The 22,908-nt window shown below is 38.6% G+C and overlaps 1 protein-coding gene across 4 annotated transcripts in view; it reads right to left on the bottom strand.

Moving 5' to 3' along the window:
- Window positions 1-22,908, bottom strand: part of LOC132833372 (FACT complex subunit SSRP1-like) — a 61,252-nt gene that overhangs the window by 24,385 nt on the left and 13,959 nt on the right. For all 4 annotated transcript variants that reach the window (XR_009647075.1, XM_060851593.1, XM_060851594.1 and 1 more), the window contains 5 exons: window positions 18,904-19,076; window positions 11,981-12,060; window positions 11,011-11,134; window positions 7,379-7,505; window positions 5,085-5,143 (listed from right to left, as the gene is read on the bottom strand). Coding sequence is in view for 3 of the 4 variants with exons in the window: in XM_060851593.1 (XP_060707576.1) it covers window positions 5,085-5,143; window positions 7,379-7,505; window positions 11,011-11,134; window positions 11,981-12,060; window positions 18,904-19,076 (563 nt within the window). In the remaining variant the exon portion in view is untranslated. The remainder of the gene's footprint in view (window positions 1-5,084; window positions 5,144-7,378; window positions 7,506-11,010; window positions 11,135-11,980; window positions 12,061-18,903; window positions 19,077-22,908) is intronic.

Raw genomic sequence — 22,908 nt, 5'->3', positions numbered from 1 at the left:
TAACTACTAGCACAACCATTTACTCCCGTTTCCAACCTACACTCATATAGATTCCCATAAATGTTTCCCTATCAACTGGTAATAATCCACAGCCGCAGGTGAATGTTTTGGCATCCTGCATTTAAATACTGCCGTGGCACACAGCTCGTCTAGTTACAACCCTGCAAACATTTTCAAATGCCTAAAAAGAATTTACCTGATGGGGAAACTGCTCAGGGACATATGTTATCCTCAAAAACAGGCTAAGTCCATCTCAGTCAATTCCTACACATCAGTCTATTCTCAAACGCAGCAACATGATGGAAGAGGTCGGCAGCAGTACTGTCAAGCAAATTTGCATAGGAATAACATGCTCAGTGACAATCAATTTGGGCTTTGCCATGGCCACTCAGCTCCTAACCTCATTACAGCCTTGGTCAAACATGGACAGAAGAACTTAACTCCAGAGGTAAATGACTGCCAATGACATTAAGGACCCAAACAAAGCTGAAGTCAATGGGCATCAGGTAAAAACACTGCTGGCCGGTGTCATATCTATCATGATGGAAGATGGCTATGGTTGCTGAAGACCAATCATCTCAGCCCCAAGGTATCACTACCCAAGATTGCCTCAGTACAATATCCTGGTCCCAAGTGATCTTCAGCTACTTCAATGAACTTCTCTCTATTGTAAAGGTGAAAAATAGTGGATGCTTGCTTGTGTGGAAAATGTTCAGCACCATTCATGGCTCCTCAGATACTGAAGCATCTGTATCCATATGTAGCAAGACTCTGACAATAATCAGGCTTGGGCTTATAGGTAGCAAGTAGCATCCGTGCAACACAAGTACCAAACAATGACCATTTCCATCAAAGAGAATCTAATCATCGCTCCTTGGCATTCAATAGCACAGCTATTTTGGAACCTCCAATATCCTCAGAAGTTGCAACGGAGCAGAAACTGAACTGAACCAACCATACAAACGCTGTGACTTCATAAGTCAGTCAAAGGCTAGAAATTCTGCAGTGAGTAACCCACCTCCCGTCTCCCCAGTACCTTTCCACCATCACAGAATAAGCCAGGATTGTTAAGAACACCATCCAGGACAAAGCCAGTCTCTTACTGGCACCCCAACTACTACCTTCAACAATCACACCTTGAACATCAGTGGCAGCTGTGAAAATGATCTGCAAAATGCAAAGCAGTTACTCACCAAAGCTGCTTCCCAGGACATGATCCAGACAGACAAGGACAGCAGATGAGTGGCAACACGACCACATGCACATTCCCCTCCAAGAAATGCACCACACTGATTCTGGATCGTATTACTTTTCCTTTATTGTCATTGGACCAAAATCCTTGAACTCCCTTCCCAACAGCACTGCGAGTGTCCCTACACCCAAAACACTGTAGCAGCTCAAGAAGGCAGTTCACTATCACAAGGCACATTAACAATGGACAATAAATACTGGCCTTGCCAGAAACACCCACATTCCATTAACTAAAACACTACACTCATGATAATGAGCTCATAGTTTCACCACTTGAGTAAAGAAATGTCTTATGAATTCCCTGTTAGATATTTCAACGATTATTTTATATTGATGGCCTCTCACTCTGCTCTTCCCCAGAAGTATAACAGTGTTCTGGATGTAAGTTTGCTCTCTGAGCTGGAAGGTTCATTTTCAGACATTTCGTCACCATAACATCAGACTCCTGTGAAGCACTGGTATTAGTGACCTGCTTTGTGTGTGTTTAGAGTTCCTTGCGTTGGTGATGTCATTTCCTATAGTGATACCATTTCCTGTTCTTTCTCACAGATGGTGGCAAACAGGGTCCAAGTAGATTTGTTTGTTGAGAGTTCTCATGCGTGTCTTTGGCTTGTCCTAGGATGGATGTGTTGTCCCAGTCAAAGTGGTGTCCTTCCTCATCTGTACGTAAGAATATTAATGAGAGTAAGTCATGTCGTCTTGTGGCTACTTGACGTTCATCTCTCCTAGTGGCTAGTTTTCAGAATGTTTGTCCAATGTGGTGTTTGTTACAGTTCTTGCAAGTTATCTTGTAAATGACAACAGTTTTGTTTGTTGTTTGTATGGGGTCTTTTAAGTTCATTAGCTACTGTTTTAGTGTGTTGGTGGGTTTGCAGCCTACCATGATTCTAAGAGGCCTGAGTAGTCTCGCATTCATTTCCGCGAGGTCTTTGATGTAGGGGAGTGTGGCTAGGGCTTCTAGATTTTGTCTGCTTGCTTGGTGAGAAATTGGCAGACTGTGTTCATTGGTTACCCATTCTTTTTGATTACGCTGTCTAGGTGATTTTCCTCTGCTCTTTGTAGTTCCTCTGTGCTGCAGTGTGGGGTGGCTCATTGAAATAATGTTCTCATGCAAATTTGTTTATGGGTGTTGGGATGATTGCTTCTGTAGTTCAGTATTTAGTCTGTACGTGTTGTTTTCCTGTAGACACTGGTTTAAAGTTCGCTCTACCGTGACATCTAGGAATGGCATTTTGTTGTTGTTTTCTTTCTCTTTAGTGAATTTTATGCCAGTAAGGCATATTGTTGATGATCGGGAAGATTTCCTCTAATTTGTTTAGTTGAGTGATGACAAAGATGTCATCCATATAGCAGACCCAAAGTTTGGAATGGATGGTTGGCAGAGCTGTTTGTTCACATCTCTGCATTACTGCCTCTGCTAAGAACCCGGATGTCAGAGATCCCATGGGTGTTCCATTGGTTTGTCTGTAGGTTTGTTATTGAAAGTGAAGTAGGTGGTCAGGCATAGGTCCACTAACTTGACAATGTTGTCCTTGCTGATAATGTTGGTGGTGTTTGGTGTATGTGTCTTTGATTCTTCTAATAATGTAGTCAGCGTTTCCTTGGCCAGGTTGATGTTGATGGATGTGAACAGGGTTGTTACATCAAAGAAGACAATTATTTCATCTTCTTCTAGCTTGGTGTCTTTGATGGTGTTCAGAAATTCTTGGGTGGAGTAGATGGAGTGGTGTGAGTCTTCGACTAAGTGTTTTAGTCTTTGGTGTAGCTCCTTGGTTAATCTGTACATTGGTGTTCCAGGTAGCAAGACTATAGTTCTGAGGGCGGCTCTTGGCTTGTGAATTTTGGGTAATCCATAGAAGCATGGTGTGTTGGGTCCATCTGGTTTCATTTTTTGGAAGTCTGTCTTAATTAATTCTCCAAATTTCATCCATCCTAGGAAAAGGCAAAAAGAGACATGCACGAGAATTCCTAGAAGCATGGCAATCCAACGAGAACTAATCAACAAACAAATCAACTTGGACTCCATTTACCACCATCTGCAAGAAAGAACAGGAAGTGACATCACCATTGGAAATGACAATCAATCGAAGGAAACCTAAACACACATTTTGAAAGCAGGTCACTAACACCAGTGCTTCAATGGAGGCTCACTGATGATGTTACCTAGTATGGTGATGAAACATCTGAAAATGAACATTCCAGCTCAGAGAGCAAACTTACATCCAGCACCTCAACTTGAGTTACAAATCTTCTCAAAACTCACTTATGGAATAGTGTGTTCACAACTTATATAATTTTGCAGGGGTTCACTGAGCCCTCTTCACGCTCTCTTTCCAAGGAGAAAGAGAAGCAGTCAGTTAACCCATTTCTGAAAAATATAACTCTCAACTGGTGGACTGTGGTTATTCGAGTCATCTACAGGATCAAAACTAAATGCTTGAAAATAAAGCATTTTAAAGATAGTGTGTGAATCAGAATAAATCCCTCCATTCCTAAAGCTTTTGATCTGAGCCAGGTTTCTACATGGTGGAATTATTTCAAAGGAGCTGTTGTTTTACTTTTATATGTTATTAATAGGCTCGATTTGTGAAATCTGTAATGGCCAGTCAGCAGCTCAAACCACATACCATTCTTTATCATATATATGAATAGTGAAGCGTCAAAGAAATTGGTTAGGGGAAAGAAGGGATATTTAATTTTTTTAAATTAAGTCAAAATTTGCAAGTGCGTGAAACATTTTAAAACTCAATATTTGAATTACAGGAACATTTTACAATATCTCTAGAAGCATTTTTTTCTATTGAATCATGGATGTGGGTGTCACTAGCTAGGCCAGCATCTATTGCCCATTCCTAATTGCCCAGAGAACAGTTAAGCATCAACCATATTGCTGTGGGTCTGGAGTCACATGTAGGCCAGACAAGTAAAGTCAGCAGATTTCCTTCCCTAAAGGACATTAGTGAACCAGATGGGTTTCTTCCTGGCAATGGTTTCACAGTTATCATTAAATTCTTACTTCTATATTATTATTATTAAGTGCAAATTCCACCATCTGCAAGGCTTCACCCTCAGGTCCTCAGAACATTACCTGGGTTTCTGGATTAACAGTCTAGCAATAAGTTCACTGGGCCATCTTCTACCTTTTATTATTGCATCTAAAGCACAAATAAATGACAGCTGGAAGTGTTTGCAAACTCATGATTGCATACCTTTAAGTGTGGAAGTCTCTCACATTAATGAAGGAACTTAGGATACAATTAACAATGAGTCATTTTTATTTGAAATGAATGTAAACAGGATAATTATCTATCAATGCTATGTATCAACCTTAGCTTGGAATCCAAAGCTCTGGATTTAAATCCCACCTCAAAAACCTGAGCTCATAATCCAGGCTGACACTTCAGTACAATACTGAGGGCATATTGCCTGTTTGAGGTGCTGTTTTTCCTGATGAAATATTAAACCAGGGCACCAGTTACTCATTCAGGGAGAAATAAAAAGATCCCAAACACAAGAAAAAGGATAGCAGTTCATGCAGTGTTGGGGTTAAAATAAATTCTTTGACCAACATCTCAAAAATATTACCTGGATATTAATTTTAATGCTGCATGGGGGATTTCATTACCTATAAATTGGTTTAATTGCTCTCCAATACAACTACAACATTTCAAAGTGTATTCAATTGCTGTCACAGTACCCTGGATAGGAGTAGTGCTATACTAATAATTTAGATTATTTTACCAAATAAACAATTTTCACTGCCTTTCCCTTGCTTAAAATAAATTACTATTTGTTACATGCTATGTTTAATGAAATAAAAAAAGTTTACTTACACCAATTTCTGACACTCCAACCATTTCACTTTCAAATTCGGTATCCAGAGACTCCACACCTAATTGGAACAAATGATGGCATTCACTGTAACTTTAAATCTGAACAGTTCTATGCCTCACCAGCAGTTTGATGCGTGGCAATAGATGTCCTCTTTGGCAAATAAACACTGCAATCTCTAATACTGATGAATTGAATATTAGTTCAAAATTATGGGGCTTATATGCTTTGCCAAAACATTAAGTTATTGCTTCTTCTCAATCTCGAGCTAACTTCAAAATGAAACTTCCCCATGATCACCAAAATGTCAGAAATATCCAAATTATAAAAATCTTATCAGCTTTAAATATGGCAAAAGATGGTATAGAATGCTATTAAGTAATAAAGTTACAATTACAACATAGTAACATCTGCACACACAAGTACAAATTTTCAACAATTTTCAAAGGTATTGTGCTTCTGAAGCCTTAAACTGATTTACATCTTCCAATTTTTCCTGACCAAAAACAGTAATCATTCAATGGCCTGAGACCATCTTTACCAGCAATAATACTGATCTGCCTTAAAACAACATAGTTGCATCTTAATAGTTCAATATATCAACATTATAAACATTCTGTCATAGGTTGTAAAACAGAGCCTACAGACTTAACATGAGCAATGTCATAGGATTGCTCGCATTGTATATCAGTACTGTGTAGTTTCTCAATTATTCAGCTAATTAAACGTGGAAGCATACATGTATTTTTTTTTAATATAAGTGATTAGCTCCAACCCTCTGAGCCAAATCTTGAAGCTCTATGACCCCTCAAGAGGGGCCTCTTGGTTCGAGATCGGTCAAAAGAATCAATAAATGCGGTCTGTTCAAAAAGCAAGAGTCATTAGTTTATTGAATTAAAGGTACCTTGACGCAATTCTATCCAGTAACACAGATTGAAGCTTCTGTGTTCCGTGGTGAAGTTGCGCAATTACATTTGAAAATTACACATTATTTATGTTGTTTTTTAAGAAATAGTACAGCCTTAATTACAAGAAAGACCAATCATATAATAAGATGACATGATTTACACCAAGTTAATCCAATGACATTCCCTGGGAAAGGGTTCTTAATTACAAGAAAAGTCCAAATCAACTGTAATATGGTGACATGATTGAAGACAGGCTAATCCCATGGTATTCTTTAGAAAAGATATCTCATTTATGTAAATTGTCATGCCATGTATCAATTCAAGATTAGTTCAAATGGTCAATTAATGTGTCAGTATTCATTTTATGAAAACTCTATTGTGCTCTTATCTTTGAATTTCAGCTTAATTCTGCAAATCAGCAGTACAGGTTCACAGGCCATTTTATAGTATTCTTTTAAATTGAGAAATCATTTTGTGGTAAATAAAAGTCTACATATACTTGTTGTCTAAATTCAAATTTTAGATCCTCAATCTCACATCCACCATGGTGTTCTAGCAAGTGAGTTGAAATGCTGCAGATGGAATTAACTACACGGATGCATCTTTTCTATTAAGTAAATGAATGTAGCACTAAAGCAAGGCCCTAAAAACAGGTATTGTTCAGACAATTGTCAGTATAATGCTCAAAACCCTCTCATCATCCTCTATAACACACATACAAACCAATGGAGTAAGTTGACAACTTTTCACTTTAACAATGCTCCCAATGCAACATTCCTTCAACACCTCCCTGGAATGGAACCCATAAACATCTTACAGGCAAAGCATGATTGCTGGCAATTAACCAAGCAGCAGCAAATACATGAATGCTCAAGTACTGACCCATATCAGAACGTATCAAATTTGCTCTTCTTTCCATGAATTTTCATGCAAAAATTGAGAACTAAAAAGTTGTCTGACACATGTAAATTGTGCATAATTATGAAATCTAGATGTGTTATCTTGGACATGTGGATGAAGTTACTGTGGTACATTGCCTCCCCCAGAGTTAATCAATCTCAGTATTATACTGAATTTCATCACCACAAATCATGTTCAATGCTGAAAACAGTAGAGTTCTTTCTTCAGTTTTTTGGGAAGCTGTCCATCCAAAATTGGTCTTTTTTAAAAATTTCAGATGCTGATTGATTTGTTGATAAACAGAATTTTTAACAATTGCATTTTGCTTTTTATCTCCAATACAGATCTATATAATTGGCAAAATATTTTGTTTGAGAATAAAATTGCTTGTTCCTTTCATAACAAAACTGATATTTTCCTATAAGTCAGTCATAAAAAAATGCAAATTAAAGTAACAAAATAAAAAGGCAAATGAGCTAGACTCTTACCACATAGGTTTTTTACTTTGTTCATTGCTCTTCTTTTCAGGAAAGCTTGATAAGCCTCTGAATTTTGGTATGCTTTCAGCTCCTCAATATATCGTTGCTTGTCTTTTTCTGCTTCATCAATATACTTCTATACGTATAAAGGAAGGAATGCTTAGTGGAATCCAAATCTATTATGTGCCGCCAGTTTCCATAAGAAATATTATCGCCACGGACTGACATCAAGTCATACCAAATGCATACTTCCAACATGTAGATGACAGTATTATAGTATTGCTGAGAATACATTTTGTCTAAGTTTTTGTCTTGCACTCTGATGTACTAGATTTGTTGTGCACTGTTTCACTTGCAGAGAGGGGTGTTGCTACAATGAGACTGGAATGTCTGCTTCTGAAGCAGTGTTTTTTTTTAAACATTACACAAAAGAGCATGAGTGAGTGGAGTCAGGCTCACAGACCTCGGGTTTTTATTTTACTTTCAGTTGGAGTGTCGAGTTGACTGTTGAAGCTGATATAAATACCTATCTCTGTGCTGCAGTAAAAAGCTAGAGTTCTCTCTGCTGATGCTAGATTGTTTCCTAGTTCCTTTCTCCTTGACTAGGAAGGAGATAACACATTAGGAATTTGTAAATTTGCATTTGCTAAGGGTTTGTTTGTGAGATGCTGCAATATTAGAAAATTTGATGATTTGCACTGAATATATTATTTCATTAAGTATTTCAGTAGAGTTAAAATAGTTCTAATTCTTTTTAGTTTGTATTCTTCCAACAGTTAACATAAAGTGTGCTTTGCTTGAAGCCGAGAGGTGGACCAATCAAATCATATCTGAAACACAGCACCTTCCATGTGCCTTGAAATAAAATCAAAATTTAGAGCCTAGGCTAATTCCTTAACATATTTTGGGGAGGTTGAGTTTGGTCCATAACATCAGGACAAATTGCAAGAATGCCAACATAATTGGAAACCAACATTTACAGCTGTATGAAAGGAGCAAGTGGACTGTGATTGGTAGTTGTTGCTGCCATGGAGAATATATCAGTTAGTGATATCAACAATTAACTATCAAGCTCGTTTAAATGGTAAAATCAGGCAAGTTGACTGATTGGTTAAGACTTTGACTTGAGAACTGAACCAGCAAATAGCTACTATTATTTTGTTGAGCTGAAAAAGACATTCTGCGCACATCTTTTTAGTGTACAACAGGGCCTGCGTATTTGGCTGTTTGCAACATACTAACCATACTTAACCAACCTCCTCTTAAACAACAGTGCTCAACATTAGATAGGATTCTATGACTGGACTTGTGCTGGATAATCTAGTATGAGAAGAATTACACTAACGATACATTTACGATCAGTCAGGTGTGCAGTGCAACTCACCTGCGTGTACCAGAAGCTATACACTGCTACATGCAAGGTCACTGCCAAAATAGAGCATGTCAATGCTGCCCTGTGGTTTGCCTACAGTAGATAACTGCTCACTGTACAACTCATCAACTTATGAACAAGCCTAAGGCCACCACTAGCAGCTCTGAAAAGATCTTAATCTACCTCACATAACCCTGGCAGGATAAACTGAGCAACAGTTGAAGTTCTTTTTTCCATGCTGCTTCTTTGCAGCGCAACACAAGTGATATTCACCATAACAGATACTACCATTAAGCCAACAAAACATTCTGTCCAGCACATAAATGAGTAATGTGGTACATGAACTTTAATACTGATGGGATGCCAGGTAATATGCACCAACAACTGGTGGATCATATTTAACAATATAAGGTCACTTTGCCCATTTGCAACAAGTGTGTGTAGGCTGTACCCAACCAGCCCTTGATTGTAAAAATTTCTTTTTTTAAAAAATTCGATTGCCTCGAATAGCCAGGCTTAATACCCTGCCTAAACTTGAGCCAGGATGAGTAACTCACAATCAGGCCACAACCAAAGATTGGGGACAATATTTTATTGTCACTAACACTCAACACTGGAGCCCTGCAGGGGCGTATACTCAGCCCCCTACTTACTCACTGTATATCGATGACTGCGTTGACAAATACCAGTCTAATGCCATTTACAAGTTCGCTGATGACACCACCCTAGTCAGTTGAATCGCAGATGGTGAAGAAACAGACTAACAGGAGGTGGAAGACCTGGAAAAATGAAACACTGAGAACAACCAAGCTCTCAATGTCGGCAAAACCAAATAACTCATTATTGACTTTCTGCGGGACTTTCTGCCCACCTACATATTAACAGCACAGATGGAACTAGTGGACAGTGGTCCTGGGAGTGATCAACAACAATCTTTCTTGGACTCTTCATGTGGACGCACTGGTTACAAACACCCAACATCTCTTCTTCCTCAGGCAGCTGAGGAAATTTGGCAAGACAGCGAATACCCTTGCTAACATTTATAGGCGAGTCATTGAGAGCATTCTATCTGGATGGATCACTACCTGGTATGGTAACTATACCATTCTAGATCAGAGACGGTTACAGAGACTGGTGAACTCGGCCCAGGCAATCACAAAGGCCAACCTCCCATCTGTAGAATCCATCTACCAGGCCTGTTGTCAAAGAAAGGCAGCCAGCATTCTCACAGATCCATCCCACCTTGGCAATGCTTTTCTATACCCTCTACCATCAGGGAGAAGGTACAGAAGCCTGAACGTACGCACCAGATGGTTTCGAAACAGTTTCTACCCTCCTGTTGCTCGGATACTGAATGGACTCAAATTCTTAGCATTCGCCTGTGCCAGTGTTTTGGTTTTTGCTTCTGTTTACCTACTATTTACATATCTGTGCTATTTAAATATGCGATTTGCCTGCACTGCTCTCAAGTCAAAGCTTTTCACTGTGCCTCGGTACACGTGACAATAAATTACATTCAATTCAATTCCGATGAGATCAGATAGGACCATCTTTTAATTTCTCTTGGGAACCTAGGAAATCATTGTTACTGGTGAATACACAGGTAAATAGGATGCATCCAAAAAAAGGCCAAGCATGCAATGACAAAAACTCAAAACTGGAGCTTTTGATTTCCAAGCAGGTGTAAGTTAAATTCATTATACTGTAGTCCTTATGAGAAGACAATTACTTATGTTGACTTTCTAAGCAGCAGAAATCAACAATTAATGGATCCATCTGATAAACAGTGACATCTAGTATCAGGTTGTCAATCCTACAGACCAAGGGCTGCATGTATCATCAACATCATCCCACCCTCACCCTGGATACAGGATTGGCACTATGATCCTCTAAACCCTTAGTCTCATTTGTACCTAGATTTATTTGTTAGTTATTCCTGCTTGAATTGTATGCCCCTGGAAAAGGTTTTGTTTTTAAATGCCATTGTTCAATAACAGATAAATCCCAAATCTTAAGTCAAGGATCAGTTAGCATCAATTAATTGAAACACAAATATAAACTTCATATTTAACACTTAAACTCATAGAAAACCTCAATGTGAACCCTGAAGGCAAAGTTCTGAACATACCCTCTTCTTCCTTCTCTGATCCTCTTCATTTTGTTTGTATGGGGAGCAGGAGAGCTATAACAACAAGAGTTAACATGGCGGGAAAAATAAACATCAGACAGGAAGGAAGCCGTTGCCAATTTAAAGATAGACATTTCTCACCTGTTTGCCTTCCTGAGACAGTTGTGACCACTGAGTGCCCAGCAGTTTTGTAATCTCTGTAAAAGGGAGATCTGGATGTTTAATTTTCAGCTTGGCTCTCTGTTCATTCAGGAATAACACATACCTGTCAGGCAGTTACAAGGGATTAAAAGGAACAAATTTTGAAAGGCAGTGTTACCAGGCATGTCAATTTAAAAAATAAATAAATTAGACTACACAAAGCATAAGTCTAGCTTTATTTTAACTGGGCAATTAAAAAAGTATTGCAACAGAAGACAATGTGACTTGATTCTACAATGATGTCCAAAAATATGAATACAAATGACCCAATTTTACCACAAGCACTTCATAAAACATGTCTGTGGTACACGTACTGTATAAGCACTATTATTAAATATCTGGTTATTGATAAACTATAATTTTATTTATACAATCATAAAATTTAGTTACGCAAAGACAAAAGAGGTTGAGCTACCTATAACGTAGCTTATTGCTCATAAATATAAATTAAGCATTTTTGGTGACTTTGTAGTGGTTTACCCAACATACTTTTAAACCTCACCATAAGCTTGGACATTATCCTTTTGCCACATCCTGTGCAGTTAACTTGCGAATTTTAGTGTTTGTGCATTCCTGCAATTTTGGTGGAGCTCTTTGGTATGAGACAGGTGGCCAAAAGCCTTCATTCTAATTTCTTTGCTTTTCTGATAGCAAATTCTGATTTTTGCTGAGCTATTTTATTCTGACTTGAAATAGTGCTAACACATTGTAGCAATCTAACCATCATACCATCAAGGTTCATTTATAAATCTGACAGAAACATTACTACAAAAGATGTGATTTTTATCAGAGCAAAGTAGATGACATTATGCTGGAATAATCAAATGAGCAAACATCAATACAAGTACTTAACGTTGACTGGGCATTCAAAATTAAGTCCTTCAAACATGACATGAAACCACTTTCTTACCCTGTAGTAGGAGCCCGGGGTGCAGTAAAATCTTTTTGAGGTTTCCTTTTCTTGCCTTTTGGCCAACCACCTTTTCTCTTCTGAATTTTAAAAAAAAGAGGTTTACGGATGTCTCCGTTGGCGTGAATACAACCCAATACATGAGGCAATTCCTGACAAAAACATACACTTGTTTTTTTAAAAATTAAATTTGAAACTTCAGGTAAACTTTGTTATAAACAGCCCAACAGTAGGCATTTTTAAAATATTAATTTGCAGAATGTAAATTCTGCTGACAAAGCCATAATTTATTGTCCTTGACAAGACCGTGGTGAGCAACCCTTTTGACAACTGATTGTTTTCTGAAAAGGCTTGGCAAGCCAGTGAAGAGTCAACCACAGCGCTCTGGGTCCAGTGTCAAATGCAGGCCAAACTAGGTAAGCACAGCAGATATGTTCCCCTAATGGATACCAGTGAAGCAGAAAGATTTTAAGATAATCCATGAGTGACATGGTCATCATTATTGATACAAGTTTTTCATTCTAGATTGTTTAAGAAATTGAATTTAAGTTCCTGCTCTTCCAAGGTGGAATTAAACAAATGCCCTATATCATAATCTGGATCTCTGAATCTTATAACATTTCAATATACTGTATTACCATTTCCGTCCAGTGAGAAATCACTCAAAGCATGCACAGTGAAGCTTAAGATCAAATAAAATCTAAACTTGGTATCATCTACTTATCAGTCCCTGATTTACCTCAAGTTCTGTACACTTTTCTTTATGGCACTTGGTATCATTGGTTTGACTCAAAATCTTTTTTTCCCCCCTTCAGAAGTAATACTATTGACATACACATGCCAAGACATTGCTAAAAGGCAAGAAGTTGAAATGCTCATCATGCACTCATCAGAATTAAAACAGATTTGAAACAAGGGATACCATTTTATACAGGATGAGAACAGGGTGCTGATAGATTGGAATGGAAATACAGCAAAACAATTAACTGTTAAATCTTAATTCTCAGACCAGAGATGTAGATTCCAACTGGTCAGAGTGTTGACTCTTAAAGGGAAAAGGTGCAACCTATGTGCAAATTCCTTTTGCCTTCATAAAACAGGATTCTGTGTATTTAGATATCTAGCTTCTAATGTTCTGTACTACCAGACAATTGTGTACATGCACATGAAACAGTCCATCTTCAAATGCAGCAGGACTTGGACCATATCTAGGTTTGGGCTAACAAGTGGCAGATCACATATATACCACACAAATGCCAGGCAATTTTATCCAACAAGAGACAATCCAACCATCATCTTTTGACATTTAATGGCAATACATGACTGAAACCTTCACTATCAACCTAAAGTTGCCACTTATCAGAAATTGAACCCACATAAATATAGCAGTTACAAGAACATATCAGGCTAAGAATCTTGCCGTGTTTAACTCAGCTTCTGATTCAAAAATCTATCCACAAATCAGCAGTATGGTGGAATACACAATCCAGGAGAAAGTCCATTTGTGTGGTACAACATCCACAAACATTCACTCTCTCCATTACTAATGCTCAATAGCAGCAATATGCACCTTCCACAAGATACACATTGTATAAATTCACAAAAGGTTACTTATGAAACCCAAAATCGCTCCCATCTAAAAGAACAAGGGCAGCAGATGTACATGACAGCACCACCACCTGCAAGCTCCTCTCTAAACCACTCAAAATTCTGACATGGAAATGTGTCACCATTCCTTCACCATCACTGGATCAAAATCCTGGCACTCCCTCCCTGAATGGCATTTTGGGTCTACCTAAACCTAAAGTACTGTTGTGGTTAAAGGCGGCAGCTCACCACCACCTTCTCAGGACAAGGAATGGGCAATAAGTATTGGCCCAGCCAGCAATGCCCATATTGCGATAAATTAATTTTTAAAAAACAAACTGGGCTAAAAGCACTTTTTTCTGCAAGAAGTGACCATACTTGTTTAGACTGGAAAAGCCCCTTAAGCACAGAACATGCTACTACATAGCAGCCCTAAAATCCACAACAAGATACAAGGGCAAATATTAAAGTTCAGAACCCATTTCTGAATAACTGGGCATTTCTAAAGTAACTGTCAATCACTTCTTTCTACCACCTTAAGCAAGGAGTGACAATCAACAGACCTCAAGTTCAAATTACTACCCAAAATCTCTATCATATTTTTATTAAATTGTATCTTCTACTTTTAGAACTAATCCTAAATTGCTAAATGCCTGATGTGCTGGTATGTAGGTCAGAGTAACAATGACTGTATCACCAAGGTTGAAATGGTATTGCTCTGTTACTAGCATTACAATTTAATTTGATATCAAACCCTTCTGTCACAATCAAATTGCAATATTATCAGTTTTCAATTGAGCAAACCATTCTCTGACATAAAAAAACTCCTTCATTTAGGTTGTGTTATTACTACTGTTTGAGCAACTTTTCTTTAATACTTAGCTCAACTCAGAATGCAGGATACAAATAGGAAATTGATTAGTCTCTCTTAATCTTCCTCGAATGATATCACAAAACAAATGATATCTGTATCTCAGAACAAATCAGAAGCAAAGCTGAATTCCTCTGTACCTGCAAACACAGGTTGACATCAACCACAGACCAACGTGCCTTTTACACTGACTTATTTTCCCAATCAAATCCACATTTTCAGTTACGGTTGAAAAGTATAAGTTGATATTTTGGACAAGTTTTTTCAAACACATTTCAGTTTAAATATCAATAAATAGAAAATAACTTTCAATTCCACTTACAAGAAACAATTCAATGCATCAGTCATTTGCTGTGAAAATAGCAGATAATTATTACATCATATATACCAAGTGTATTGATATAACAAAAACTTGGGAGTAATTAACAACTTGCAATTTTTTCACCTTGAAAATGCGAAAAACATCTCATTGTCTTTCACTACAGTAAATCAGACAGTAAGATTGTTTTGTCAAATGTTCTCTGGGTTTCAGGTAGATGTAGGAAGGTGAATTAATTCTACCTAAATTCCCATGATTAGATCAATATAACAATAAAGGCTTTGCATCCACACTGACTTTTGGTCAAAATTATGGCAAGAGGAATTTCACCACTAAGGGGAACCAAACATAGGCAGATTTTCATCCATGCTGGTCATAAGTTTTTAAATTTCAAATATTAGGCGATTACTTAAAATTTGACAATAGTGAGATATTGTTCTCTGCATATTACAGAAAACACTCACGTGAACACTAATTATGAACTGATGCTTGACACTATTGTACTAGCCCTGTTAAGGATAAAAGTTGTAAGACATCCACCATAGCAAACGACTGATTTGTGGGATTGTTTTATATTGCATTCTTGTATTTGTGGAATTTGAAGTGAAACCTATTAACTTGAACTGACCTATAAACAATATACCCATGACTGATTTATTCAATCCATGTACAGAGATCAAAAGGTTAATAACAAATCAGACCTTGACATAGGGATGACTGATTCCAATTAAACCCGGTCTTCAGAAATAGGGGCATTCAACACTGTGGCCGATCTATCAAGAAATAGAGAGCATGTTCTGATGGAAGGTCACAGACCTGAAACGGTGTCTCTGTTTCTCTCTCCACAGGCGCTGCCAGAGTGAGCTGCTGAGCATTTCCACCATTTTCTGTTTTTAGTTCAAATTTCCAGCATCCGCGGTATTTTGCTTTTGAGTTGCTGTAGAAAGCACGTGTATTTGTGGTATCAATTGAGGCAAAGATCGGGGGGAAAATAAGATCAATTTCCCAGCTGAAAACAACTTAGTTATATTACAGGGCAGCTTCCCTATTAAAGGGAAAATAAAGTATGCAGCAGCATTGCCTTTCCTCTTAGCAGCAATAGCACTCTCTTTAAAAGCACACACACACACACACAGATAAATTTAGTAGTCATGATACTGGCTCCACCCACCAGCCATAAAGCCACTGTGACTATTTCCATGGACCCCAATGTGATTAAATCCCTTTCTGACAGTCTGTTGCCTCTGTCTGGCATCTCAGATTGAGGATACTGCCTCTAATAGCAGCCGACTAATTAAATAACCAATTGGTCTGTGCTCCCAAGAACTCCACCAGGAGCAGCAGACACTGCAACTTCTCAGGACCAGAAGCAGCACTGAAAGCCCAGAGTAAAGATAAGCAGTGTGGATTTGCTGGGTTGAAGGGGTTAGGAGTGTAGCCATAGTGTAAGGCAAAACAAAAGGATTTGAAAAGGGGTCTTTCTCTGTGGCACAAGTCCATTAATAAAACAGAGCAGCAATAAAATGGTGTATGAAAATTTGCCCAGTTGCATGAATGTTTAGTTATTGCTGTAAACTGAACATTAATAAGTGTCAATGTATGGATTAACAGTAGTAGTCACTCAAGTCAGAAGCGTTCAGTTTAAACCTTATTAAACAAAGCTCGAGCAAACAAAAACTAAGCTAACACTTCTGTGTGGTATAGACGGTGCAAGGTGGCATTGAAACTATCAATCTTCAGGTGATATTCTAAACCACAGCCAAAAGCTGCCCCTCTCAGCAGAACCAGATTGTTATTTGGAGGGGGCAGAGGAGCTCGCGATGCCTTGTCAAACATTTACTCCTCAAAGAGTATCACTAGCAACAAATTACCTGTTGTGTATAAATGGGCAACAGTATTTCATATATTATTATAGTGACTATACTTCAAAAGAACTTAACTAGCTGTCAAGCACTTTAGGACTTATGATAGGCACTGCACAAATACAATGTTTCATTGTGGCGTGAACTTCAAATTTAGACTACTTAGAATACACCAAGTATCTAACATGCATCATCATAATAGTAACCAATATAATTTTAGTTATCTCAAGTAAACAGCTACAGTGATACAATGTGGTATATTCTCAACAGAAAAAACTTCAAGGTAGAAATCAAAATTGCCACGAGGTGGCACAAGAGATCAGTTCTACAACTGAGAAATCTGTTAGATCAACCCTGAGGCTACAAAAACAATTTCAAATCAGCAAAATAAAGGATAAAATACTTTTCTATGTATCCAAGAATCAATGAAAGAAAATAGACCTGTACGATCCCATCTAACCCTTTAACAGATGTCAAAATACTCACATTTTTCCTGTCATCTGCACATGACCCAGCATGTAGAAAACATGCTACACCAAACATTGACTCTTCCATTGTCCTTAATATGTCACTCCCTTTATAAAAGCAGGATTCTGGTTTTAAACAGTGACTTAATACACTAATTGGAAGCAAGATTTGGCTGTGAGTTATGTCCACACTTAATTTAATTCAATTTTTGTATTTCTCGCCAATAAGCAGGAAGCAAATTGTAAATTTAGTTGTGTAGGAATGTCAAAGGTTGGAACCACTGTGACTCATGTATTTGGTTTACCAAGGTAACAATGCAACTTGCAAAGAGTTGCAACACAATTAGTAGCTTAAATTAAGAAAAATGTTAACCAAGTATAAACCTTTCATAAACATTGTAAAATTAACTAACATTTCCCTTCCAGCCCAAATATAATTTCACAATTTCATAGTAACAAACAAAATTACCACCATTTATTCACTCTGCCAAAGCCTGCAAACATTGCATCAATAGACTGGAACTTGAATTTAGGAGAACTCATTGGTCCAGTATTCAATTTCCATTTCAATTAAAAGTGCTACTCAAATTCTAATGCAGGTTAACAAATTCAAAAATATCCTTACGATCATTTGTTAAAAAGCAAAGAAAAACCAAAACAGAAATAGGTTTCCAATCAATTTATATTCACGTTAAATTAATTGTGTCAGTACAAAACATGGTGATCAGGATGTGCAATTCTTGAAAATTAAAATAATGATCAAGCCATAATTTCTCAGCATCTTGACTCTCATTTATTCCTGGTATAAAAACAATTCTTGAACTAAGCCAAATTCTCAATGTTTTTGGTGTTTTGTGCATTCATCAGTTCACTACCAGGTTTCACAGACTGCAGGATTTATTTTTGTTAACAATACTTGTCCATTTGTTCAGTCTCACAAAGTACTGATTAAATGGAACACTGAAAAAGTATGAACAACTGCTAATTGACCCCACTAATACCAACCCTCCTTAGTTGTTCGGACGTTTGATTGAAGGGTGCTATTTCCGAGCAAACCACTTTTACAGGTTTTGGGATACGAGCAGAGCAAGAGAGAAAAAAAAACACCCTATTAGTTAAACTAATGGGTTTGCAGGTCAAGCTTGCCCTACAATTATTAATTCAAGATTAAAAATACTTTATTATTTATTTGCACAATTGTAAAACTCAAAAGTCCAAATAATTGTCTTTATTTAAATTATCCAAGCAGAGCTAGTGCTTGTAAGGTGGCATTATAAAAAGCAATTTGCTAATGGGAAATAGCCTCAAAATAATGAAAATTCAATAATTTTGCTCATTGCTAATCACCATCCCCCTTACATCAGTCTTAACTTTTTGCATTGATGAAAAGTTAATCCACTCAAGTGACAATCCCCAAATAAACTATGACTTCCATGTATTTTCCCCCCCAACATAATTCGTTCAAAAATAGAGAAATTCATCTTTTTTGAGACTTCTCAAATTAAGTTCATGTTCTTGACTCCTCTACTGCAATTCAAATACCATTCATACTAACACATTCTCATATCTTTAATCCTACATATCAACAAGTTGTGGGTAGATCTATAAACAAGGCACCAGTAAATAGCCATAATATCGTCATGGGCAAGACTGGTACTTTCGTAAATACCATACAAATTATTAAAGTTAAAACAGAAGCTTACAAGAAACAAATCTTGCATTTAAAAAAAATACTAGGAATCAAAAGTTAATTATTTCACTTTGGGAAGAGATCAAATCCATAAATGAACACCACTTCACCAATCCTACACAAATACCTTGGGTTCATCACTCTCAACTTCCTTTGCACTGCTACTTCTTTCGGTTTGTCCCTCCAAAATAACACTTTGCAGGCGCTGTGATCTTGCATCCAACGGATGAATCTGAAGCAGCGGGTTGCCAGTTGAAATAGCAGTCACACCATCACGCTGCAGCAATGGCTGTGGAGATACTGAAATATGGTGTAAGAATATATACGTTGTGAAATATCAACTGCACATAAATAAGTTTACATTTGCACACACATCCTAACACTTTTTGCCACTTGTATTAATGACAATATACTTTTATTAGTCAACTCAAGTTGAGAAGTAGCAAGATTAATTAAGTAAAAATCTAGATCAGTGATACTAGCAAGCATACTGAGTCAAAAAATGAGACGCTGGTAAAGCAGGTTAGGCAGCATCGAAGGAGTAGGGGCATTTTGGGCATAAGTTGTGCATCAGGAACGTGGCAGTGGGAAAAGGAGGCAGAGAGATAAATAGGAGAGTGGGATGGGGGCGAAGGTAGCTGGGAAGGCGATAGGTAGATGCAGGCGGGGGGGGTGATAGCGATAGGTCAAAGGAGAAGGTGGAGTGGATGGGGGGGGTGGGGGGGGGAAGAAAGAGAGGGAGAAGGAACTGTACTACCTGTCCATCTTCAAGAGGGCAATGCCAAGTTGAGGGTTGGATCTGAGATGAGGTGGGCAGAGGGGAGATAAAGAAACTGGTGGAAGTCAACGTTGTTGCAATGTGGTTGAAGGGTCCCAATCGTCAGGTGGCTTGGATTTGGTGATGGAGGCAACCCAGGACTTGCATGTGCTTGGTCAACTGAGAGGGGGGAGTTGACATGCTCGGCCACAGAGTGGTGGGGTTGTTTGGTGCACGTATTCCACGAGTTGGCATCCTGTTTCTCCAATGTAAAGGAGACCACAGCAAAAGCAATGGATGCAGTGGATGAGGTGTTTGGATGTGCTGGAAAATCTTTGCCAGATGCAAAAAGAGATCCTTGGGGGCCTTGGAGATGAGGAGAGAGGTGAGAGGTGAGAGTGCAGGTTTTCACCGCTAGAGGCAGCAAGGGAAGGTGCCAGGAGGGGAGGGTGGGTTGATAGAGGGCATGTTCCTAACGAAGGAGTCACTGAGGGAATACTCTCTGCAGAATGCAGGTAAGGGTGGGGTGGTGGGGACTGATGGTAGGTGATGGAAATGGTGGAGGATAATGCGCGGTATCCAGAAATTGCTGGGGTGGAAGGTGAGGTGGAATATTATCCTGGTTTGGTTGGAGAGGTAGGGTTCTAGAGTGAAGGTGCAGGAAGTGGCGGAAATTCGTTAGAGGACGCTGTTGATCATGTGGGAAGGGAAGTTGTAGTCCTTGAAAAAGGAGGCTGTGATGTCCTGGAGTGGAATTGCTCCTCCGGGGAGCAAATACGGCGGAAGCGGAAGATTTGGGAGTAGGGGATAGTGTTTTTTACATGGGTGGGAGGGGACGTAGTTCAGGTAGCTGTGGAAGTTGGTGGGTTTGAAATAAATACCCATGTTAAGTTGGCCACTAGAGATGGAGATGGAGACTGAGACACCCAGGAAGGAGAGGGAGGTCTCCAATATGGTCAGGGTGGAAGGTGTTAGTGAAGTTAATGAAATGTTCAACATCCTTTTGAGAGCACAAGGTGGTGCCAATAGAGTCATCAATGTAGCAGAGAAAAAGGTGGTGGATGGTCCCAGTGTAACTGTGGAAGAAGTTACCTGAAGAAGAGCAGGCATAACTGGGGCCCATGCAGGTGCTCATGGCTACCCTTTGGTCTGAAGGGAATAGGAGGATTTGAAGGAGAAGTTGAGGGCAAGGACCACTTCCATCAATCAAATGAGAGTGTCAGTGGAGTGGTTCTGGTTGGGTTGGTGGTTGGTGGTTGGTGGGAGAGGAAGAAATGGAGCGCTTGGAGGCCTTCGCCCTGTGGATGGATGTGTATAGGGATTGGATGCCCGTGGTGAGGATGAGACATTGGGGGCCGGGAAAACAAAAGTCACGGAGGAGGTGCAGGGTTTGGGTGCTGTCCCGAATATATGTGGAGAGTTCCTGGACCAAGAGGGATAGGACGGGGGGTCAAAATAGAAGAAGATAAGTTTGGTGGAGCAGGAACAGGCTGAGATGATGGGCCAACTGGGGGAAGTCAGGTTTGTGGATTCTGTGTAAGGGGTAGAACCTAGCAATGTGGTGTTCCATGACTGATGTTGGAGGCTGTGTGGGATAGCAAACCGAAAAAGGAAAACTAATCAGAACTTTAACATAACGACCAATCGCGATAACCGATAAATAAACTTAAAAAAAAATGAAATCAATTAAATTATATTTCACAAAACATAACTGCTACTTATCTTGGAAATCTTAGTTGTCTAAATTTGCAATGTTCTCAAAAAGCCTCAACCTTCCCCAATTGTCTGAACTTAAAACTTCATTTTCAGTTCTACTGTGACAGTTGGATTCAAATAAACCTGACAAACTGAATACATCTATTAAATGTTAAGTCAAACAAATTACCTGTTTATTTTCTTTCAATTTCTAGCAATAACAACTTTAATATTTGACAAAAAATATTTGAAGAAAGGCTGGTTTAAAAAAAAGAGCAAACTTGAAAAGAGTCATTGACATAAAATTTATATTGAGTGTTCAACACAAACTGTATTATGGGGAATGGACAAGAATGGGTATCCAACTCTTGTGGTAGCAAACATACTAGAATTTTAGCTGAGATGAGCTGAGATGGGGTAAAGAGGAACAGAGGTGGAAATAGGCAGCCTTGACAGAATAGGTTAATGGATAGAGGTTTAACACAGTCAAATATGACATAACTGCAAACAAATAAAGTCTGGCTCCACCTCAGACATTTTACAGCGAGAGGGTGGCTATGGAGCACAGGATGAAGACCAAAGACAATGTGTTTTTGTTCCCAATATTTAGTTTGAAGGAATTTCTGCTAAAGTGCAGAATGTCGGCAAAGTAGCTTGACACTTCAGAAACAGTAGCGAGGTTAAGAGGTGGCTGCGATTGGACCTGGTTGTCACTAACACACATGGAAAGCGACATTCAGATTAAATCACCAAAGGGCAGCATGCAGATCAGAAAACAAGGGTGACAAAGATAGAACTTGAAGTGGGAGCAGGAAGAGAAGCCATGTCTTATGGTCTTATAACACATAGCTGATTCTCTATCCAGTTGTAGCCAATACTGGAAATGAGTGATTGCAGTTCCATGCAGATTAGCAATAACAGAGGAGGAGGAGAAGGATGATAGTGCGGTCAACCATGGCAAAAGTTACAGACAGATTCAGAATGACAAGGAGGGAGTGTCTGCCTTTAGTTACTCACATGGGATATAGTTTGTGACTCGGAAAAAAACAACTTCAACTTGCAACAGAGGCAGAAACCTGCTGGAGTTCTAGGAAAAGATGGGCACAAATTTATGATGTATAGGACAGCATGGGCCAGTGCTCTTAACATTGGACTCTTAAGTGCACAGTAATTGTTAATGTTAGTGAGGAACTAGAAGACCATGCAGATTGATTTGGCCCTTGACTAAATTACCTGAACTCCTTGTGTCTCTGGCTCGTTTCATTGCATCAAATAGCTGGAAACAGAGGTTCTTATGTTAAGCTACATAAAGTCTGAATGCTGGCACTTATGGTTAAGAAAAGTTTGAATTTTCAGTACAAATCTAGTTTTGTTTTTAGTTAGCATTTAGCTAAAATCCAATTTTAAATAAAATCCCCAGCCTTATGAAGGATTTTAACAAGGCTTATGTCAGATGAGAAGCAAGGTTTAATTAATCAAAGAAGCAGCTCAAACCAATTCTTCTCTAAATGGGCCAGATATACCTTTTGTGTTAAAGCATAATTTCAAGTCTTTGGGTAGATAGTTTTCATTCTGCTCCACCAAACTAATAGAAACTTGTCAGAAAAATACAGCAATAATCATGGGAGACTAATCTACATAAAGATTGGAAACATTAAATGGGCAAACGTGGCCTTGATG

Source organism: Hemiscyllium ocellatum, chromosome 36 (genome assembly GCF_020745735.1).
Source record: "Hemiscyllium ocellatum isolate sHemOce1 chromosome 36, sHemOce1.pat.X.cur, whole genome shotgun sequence".
Taxonomy (NCBI): domain Eukaryota; kingdom Metazoa; phylum Chordata; class Chondrichthyes; order Orectolobiformes; family Hemiscylliidae; genus Hemiscyllium; species Hemiscyllium ocellatum.
The sequence above is the reverse complement of the archived record's forward strand: the minus strand, read 5'-3'. Positions and strand labels throughout refer to the sequence as shown.